Genomic DNA, 7,674 nt, shown 5'->3' on the forward strand with positions numbered 1-7,674 from the left:
GTTTCCTCTCCTCCCCCGGTAACTATAGCGACCAGCACCGTTTACAAACGCCGGAGATGCCCGTCACTCCTCCGAGCTCGCGCTCTATGGGCCGCCGGTCCTCCAGTCCCAGGGCCGCCGCCGCGCACGCGCACTCCGGGGGCCGCCCGGCGCAGCCGTACACCGAAGGTCGTGGGAAATCTGCCCCGGCCTGCGGGAACAGCCGCCGGACGACAGCGCTCCGGTGCACGGGCCGACGGGACCAACGCTGCCAAATCTTATAACCCCCCCGGAAAGGGAGGAGCTCTGGCACAGCCGCAGCGCAGGGCAGCAGAGTCTTGCCTTATGACCCAGAACTCATCGGGGTGACTGCAACGGGTCAGTCAGAGCAGCCTCAAGGCTGTTTGGAGGGATGGAAGGGCAGGAAAGCCTTTGATAACGCTGCACGGGAGCGCAAAGTTGTTTTAAGGACAAAATAGTGTAACTTCAGTCCCTGGGAGACCAGTACAGTAACTATTAAAAGCACACAGATTGTTAGATTTTTCCTAAACTCACATTTTCCAATTTAGTTTTTCAAATCCTGGTGACAGCAGAATGGTTAAAGTCCCACTAGTGCAAGTCTGCCTGTCAGACGTGGCGAAACCTGCGCAGGGTTGGACCAAAGGATCCTAGTGTAAAGTGTAAGCCTAGGCGTCTGCCCGTAAGACATAAGCGAAAGCTATTGCAGGGCTGGACAACAGCATAGACAAGGGAACCTATAAGCTATAGAGTTTTCAAAGGTAGTGCCTCTAACGAAATGTTAGAAGTTTTTATGCACTTTACTGTGGTACTGTTTATTTCCTCGATTGAGTATTGTGTGGTAATTAAGAACTGTGTTATATCGTGTGAAAAACCTTTATTTATGGTAATAATTTTGGAAAGGTGTGAGTGTGAGTTTGTTTGTAAGCGTGAGATGTGCAACTGAGCACAAAGCGAGTGTGGAGTTTGGATCCGCGGTTCTGTTATCCCATGAGGGGTGCAGCCGGAGAAGGACGAAGCGATAGACTTGAGTGAGTGATTGATTGTATATTGTGTTAACAAAGTAACTGAACCATGGAATCTAAGCTTCCTCAGTTGTTTAAAAGTAAAAGTATGTGTAATCTGGTTGCAAATGACAAAGTTCTGACAACTTCTCTGTTAGGATGTCTGTTAGCACACTAGGAAGATTTGCACGATGATTTGTGAAAGAGTCAGATGGTTGAATATTGTAATCACTGGTGGCCTCTGTATGCTTTGGATGATCAGGAAAAATGGGCCATGAATGGGACACTGAATTATAATACCATTTTGCAGTTAATGCTGTTTTGTAGAAGAGAAGGGAAATGAAGTGCCATATGTTGATTTATTTTTCTACTTAAGACAAAGGAAGGATTGGCAGAAGGAATGTAAGTTGATGAGTAGAGCTAATTTAGTAATAGCTATAACTTCTGACGATAAAAAGGTGCAAAAGTGTTGTTCAACATGTGAACTTGAAAAGATTGTTTAAAGGAAAGAATTGCTTCTACTGAAAAGGATGAAGGGCCAGAATTAGATATATCCCCTCCGCAGAGAGAACAGCATCGGGGGCGAGAATACAGAGAACAGGTAGAGGAACCTGAGAGTAGTGGAATAGAGGATGTGGATGAAGGGTTGTCTGAGGTTGGAATTCATACCCCTGTATCTCGAAAGAACTCAGCAGCAGGTACAAACAATAGCTTCCCTGCGGCAGGGAGTTGGCAATGATGGGTCGGTATATGTGAAAGTGCCTTTTTCAGTGATGGATTTGATGGCTTAAAAAGCAGGCAGCAGGAGTGTATAGAGAGGATCCTGAGAGAACAGGCAAAGTAGTAGATACTATCATCAGAACACAGAATCTGGATTGGAGTGATTTACAGGTGATTTTAGCTAATTTATTAGATGATACAGAAAAACAAGATATTAAAAGCTGGCAAAGCACAGACAGAAGTGACTGCATTGAGTGGGACAACAGGTGGAATATTAGAGCAGAATTTTCTGTCTGGGGATCCGCAGTAGGGATCCAAATAATGTGGAGCACAGACAAAGACTAAGTCGGTATCAGAAATGGATTTTATATGGAGTTAAACATGCCATGCCTAGGCTTCTGAACTGGTCTAAATTGTATGAGGTGAGACAAGATAAGAATGAATCTCCCTCAGTGTTTCTGGAAAGACTAAAAGAAGCTGCCAGAAAAAAATAAAATACTGATTTGAGAGTAGAAACTGAGGCAGCTCAGATATAATTTGCTTTGATTTTTATAGAACAATCGGTACCAGATATAAGAAAGAAACTGATTGATAAATTTTTGAAATATAAAATCTTGGAGGAGTGTGAATCTGAGTATAAAACTCTCATTCTACCAGTCAGAAAACCATCAGGTGAATATAGGTTAGTGCAAGACTTCAGAGCAGTGAATCAAATAGTTAAGGGTATATATCCTGTAGCAGCAAATCCTTACATGCTGTTAACAGCTTTAAAGGAGACTTAACAGTGGTTTACAGTGCTTGATTTAAAAGATGCTTTCTTTTGTATACCTTTGGAGAAGGAAAACAGAAAATTGTTTGCTTTTGAGTGGGAAAATCCACAAACAGGACGAAAGATGCAGCTGACATGGACAACACTACCCTGACAATTTTTGAAAATCAGCTGGCAAAGGAGCTTGAAACACAGAAACAGGACAAACCTAAACCTGGACGTTTGCTTTTACAATACGTGGATGACACACTGATTGCTACAGAAGAAAGATTTACCTACATACAGGTAACAATAGATCTTTTTAATTTTCTGGCACTGAATGGGTACAAGGTACCCAGGAAAAAAAAAAAAAAAAAAAGGAGAAAAAAAAGGCCAAATAGCATGTCAGACGGTGATATATTTGGACTTTGAGATTTCAGAAGGACAGCAGCAATTAGGAACAGAACACTGAGAAGCCATGTGAGCCGAAAAATATTCATGAACTCACAGAGCATTCTTAGGAATGACAGCGTGCTGCTACCTCTGGATCATGAATTATGGTCTAACACCTAAACTGCTATATGAGGCCCAAAGAACTCTCCTTTTACATGGGGCCCACAGCAACAACGGGCTGTCACAGAATTGTAACATGCTTTAATGTCTGCACCTGCCTTAGAACTTCTGGACATAACCAAAGACTTTGAGCTGTTTGTTCACGAAACACAACGCCTGGCACTAGGTGTGCAGACTCAGAAGATGGGAAGCTGCAAAGGACCTGTCGGATACTTCTCTAAACAACTGGACACAGTGAGTAAAGGGTGGCTAAACTGCCTTTGAGCTGTGGCTGCAACAGTGATGCTCATACAGGAAGCTCAGAAATTAACTTTGGGAAGCACAGTAACAGTCTGTGTCCCACACATGGTGATAACTGTTTTAGAACAGAAGGGGGGACATTGGTTATCTCTGAGCTGATTGATGAAGTACCAGGTAGTACCGACTGAACAAGATGATGTGATTCTAAAAACAACTCACCTGGTAAATCCTGCAGTGTTTTTAAGTTCCACACAGGAAGAAGAGCAACTGGAGCAGGACTGCTTGGCTACTATCAAGTATGTTGATTCCAGTTGAGAAGGTTTGAAGGATGTAGCATTGGAGCAACCAGACTGGGAGTTGTATACAGATGGCAGCAGCTTTATGGAGCGAGGAGTTTGATATGCTGGATATGCGGTAACAACAGACACCACAGTTATAGAAGCAAAGGCACTGACAAGTACCACATCAGCTCAGAAATCAAAACTCATTACTTTGATTCGAACCTTAGAATTAAGTGAAACGAAGAAAGTAACTATTTGGACAGACTCAAAGTATGCTTTTAGGGTGGTAAATGTCCATGAAGCTTTGTGGAAAGAAAGGGGATTATTGTCCTCTCAGGGATCAAATATTAAGCATCAAAATTAAATTTTACAATTATTACAAGCAGCTCAACGGGGCCGTCTGCGAGGGGACGGTGCTGTGAGTATCGGGGTGCGGGGGGCCCGGCAGCAGCGGGGCTGCCCAGGGCGCTGGGGCTGGCAGGGACGCTGGGTCCCTGAGCCCCAGGGTGGGGGGGCTGTCACGGAGCGGGTGCTGATGGGTGCCCCCCCGCATCACAGAGAGGAGCTGCGGGGTCCGGGGGTGACGCTGCGCCGCGACCTGAGCTTCAGCCCCTTCGGCGCCCAGCACCTCCACGCCAATTTCACCCGCGTGGTGCTAAGCCCCCTTGGCGTCGACACCCAGGAGGCGAAGTGGGAGACCCCAACCCCCGCGCAGAGCGGCGGACTGGGCTGAGACCGGGCAGCAACTCGTGACGGGTGAATGCATGCACGCCCGCCGCAGTGCGGGTCCCCGTGAGGACGTGATGCCTCCGTGGGGGCTCGTCTCCGTGCCCTGCCGTACATGGGGTCCGCGGGGCTCCTACCTCTGCCGGCCCCGCTGTGCGTGGGGGTCCGGCCCCCCCTGTCATTGACGTGAGCCAGGAGCGCTGCCCACGGCCGGCTGTAGGACCCCAGGGTTCATTAAAGCTCATCGAGGCTGCCCGGTGTCACCCGTGTCCTGGGAGGTGGCTCCGGTGCCCACAGAGGGCAGGATCCGTCCCTGACCCCCACCCACAGAGCTAGGGATAGACCAGGGGCACAGGGACCCCCGGGGAGCTGGGCCCATCGCCTGCCCCTTTGCTCCCTCGGGGGCTGGGGGTTAGTGGAAAGGGCCTCAGGTACAGCCCCCCCACGTGCTGCCCCCAGCCCAGGCAGCTGCAGGAACCCCCTGGGGACACCCCGCACCCACAGTAAGTCTTTATTCCTTCGGGGACCAGCATAAACCTGGGCAGGGACACCCCCAAAATCAGCCCTGCCAATGCGTGTCCCCCCCTGCATCCCCATCGGCACCCACCCCCATTCCCGACTCTGCCCAAGGCCTCATCCTGCCTCCGTGGGTGCCCGTGGGGACACACCATCCCCGTGTCCCCAGCCCCCCGTCCCCCTGCCGTCGCCGTCAAGCCAGTGGGGACTAGTCACGACCCCGTGTCCTCACTGTGGCTCGGTGGCCTCGTGGCTCAGGGGCCACCGGTGGCTGCCAGGGCCGTGGCTGCCAGGAGGAGCCCCCAGAATCACAGGGGTCCCTGGGGATGCTCCTGCCCGGGGGTGTCACAGAAGCCAAGTCAGGGGCAGCTGGGGGTGTGGGTGGGCCTGATCAGGGACTCGGGGCTCGCCTGCGCTGAAGACGCACGCCCGGCTCCGGCATCTCTTCTCTGCCGAAAAGACCAACCGTCTGCACGGGCCCCGCGCACGGCGCTGCTCCTCCCCGTGCCGTGCCGTACCGTGCCGTGCTGTGCTGTCCTGCCCTGGGCCTCCTCAAGCTATGCTGCCCCGTGCCAAGCCACACCGTGTTACGCTGTGCTTTGCCATGGTGCGCCATGCTGTGCCCTGCTGTCCCGTGCTATTCCGTGCCACGCCATGACGCGATGTCTTGCCGTGCCATGATGCTGTGCCGTGCCAAGCTCCACCATGCCACGCCGTGCTGTACCGTGCCATGTTATACCCTGCCCTGTCCTTTCATGCCATGCACTGTGGTACGATGCCATGCTGCGCCACGCTTTGCTGCCAATTGCCCACATTGCAAACACCGGGGCAGAGTGGCTGGGAGACCTGCAGGGACTACCAACTGCAGGCAAACTCCCCCCGTGACCCTCCCCACGGGCAAGACCCCCCCTTCCCAGCAGAGCTGGTGGGACAGCGCCACCGCCTGTCCCCCCCGCCTAGCAGTGGGGACGTCACCTTTCACCAGCTCACAGTTACAGGTGCTGCGTGCATCCCGGGAGCGGAGCTGGATGAGGGCTCCGTTCCCATGGTGGGCCACGTCGGTGACCTCGAAGCTCTTGAAGGGCGGGATGAGGACCTCCTCCTCCCCAGGGAAGGAGGAGAAGTTGCTGATGTGGGCGCCGTAGCAGGTCTCCACCAAGAAGATGGTGTCCTGGCCAAAGAGCTGGCTGATATTGTACTGGAGGGAGGTGGATGTGAACTGGCCGAAGCGCATGGACTGGTGCTGCTGGGCGCTGAAGCAGATGCCTGGCACGCCCCGGTAGACGCGGTGGCAGCGGCGGGGCTGGGCCTCGCGCAGGACACGCAGGGCCTCGGTCAGGAGGAAATGCAGCACCTTGAAGTGAAAGATGCCCCGACATTACTTGCGGGAGCGCCCAGCCTCGCGCACGGCCGCGTTGAACTCCCGGTACAGGGGTTCCTGCGTCGTGTACGCCAGGAGGGCGACCGCGTGCTCCGGCCGCAGCGCCGGCGGCCGGGGGACGTGGCCCTGCCGGATCCGCCATTCGGCAGCGGCGTGGGTCCAGGCCTTGGCGTAGATGTTGTTGATGGCGATCTCGGTGCGGTTGAGCTCCTCCAGCTCCTCCTCCATCAAGTGGCTGCAGCCGCGGTACTGGTCATCAAAGGAGTTGGGGGCCATGTCCAGTGCCACCTCCTGGAGGGGGTCGAGGTCTCGCTGGCGCGGGGGGCTGCTGGCGGCGAGGGTCCCGGCCAGCAGCACCAAACCCAGTGCCAGATGCCCCATGGGGGGCAGAGCCGCCCCGGGGGAAGCCCCCGTCTGCCGCAGGGCTGGGGAGCAGCCGGATCCTCCGCAAGCAGAGGTGGGGGAGTGAGAGCAGTGGCGGCGCGGGGAGTGGGCTGCGGAGAGAGCAGGGCAGGCTGGGGGAATCACCAGCCAGCCAGGGACCCCTCCCGGCACCGTCGAGAGCCCCACCCCGTTACCTGAGCCCCAGCTGGAAGCGTTACCAGCTCCCCACGGCAGGTGTGGTGTCGGGGTGCTGCTCCCCAGCTTCTGCCGTCAGCAGGAGAGGCGAGAAGCAGCTGCTCGCTCTTTTTAGATCAGCCCCAGCCGGGATCACTCGGGCCCAGGTCCAGAACCCACCTCCGTCCTCCCGGCTATTTTAACCGTCCCCTGTCCTTAGTTGAGCCCAGGGGACAACTGAGCCCCACACGGCCACTCACTCCCCCCTTCCCCCCCCAGCGCTGGGAAGGAGAAAATGAACCCAGAGGCTCAGGAACAGAGATAAGTACAAGGGGGGGCGACTCTCCCATTACTGTTCTGTTTGGGGAAGGAAAAATCCCCTCTGCTTTAATTCAAGCACAGACCCAACGCTTCACAGACAGAGTGGGACGGTCAGGAGCATTACCCTGTCTTAAATCTCCTCCCCCACCTCCCATCTTCCCGGGCTCAGTTTTGATCCCCAGATCTCCAGCTCCAACCCCGGCAGCGCAGGGACAGGGGGTGCGGGGTGCAGTCAGTCACCACTTCATCCCCCAAGGTGGGGGGAACCAGTGACAGCTGCAGAATCACCCCCTCTGCTCCACGTCCTGTCCCTCTCGTGGCAGACAGTCCCCCCAGCTCCAGGAAACCTCCCACCCTTCGTCCTGCTCCTTCTTCCCACTGACCTGGGTGTTTACCTTTCCCTGTGGGAGACACCAGCCTGTCAGCCCTGCACAGCCTCTGGGAAGCAGCAAGGCGTGGATGAGAAACACCTTGGGAGAAAGATCAGAAACTGCCCACTTGTGCCAAGGTGGCAGGAAAAACAAGGGAGAGCTGCAACCCTGAGCTGTGGGAAAGTCCTGAACGGTGAGAAGTTACCGCGGCGTAAACAAGGAGGCGACTGCTCTGCAC

The 7,674-nt window shown here is 54.3% G+C and overlaps 1 protein-coding gene across 1 annotated transcript; it reads right to left on the reverse strand.

Annotated features, from left to right (window-relative positions):
* Positions 1-4,530: 4,530 nt before the first annotated feature.
* On the reverse strand, positions 4,531-7,410 carry ART1 (ADP-ribosyltransferase 1). The gene is given in 2 exon segments (XM_026841277.1): positions 4,531-4,621; positions 5,669-7,410. Coding segments are annotated over 2 exon segments (990 nt in total). The 5' UTR covers positions 6,568-7,410.
* Between the last annotated feature and the right edge of the window lie 264 nt (positions 7,411-7,674).

This window comes from Athene cunicularia (assembly GCF_003259725.1).
Source record: "Athene cunicularia isolate RWA chromosome 1 unlocalized genomic scaffold, athCun1 chr1_part4, whole genome shotgun sequence".
NCBI classification, from domain to species: domain Eukaryota; kingdom Metazoa; phylum Chordata; class Aves; order Strigiformes; family Strigidae; genus Athene; species Athene cunicularia.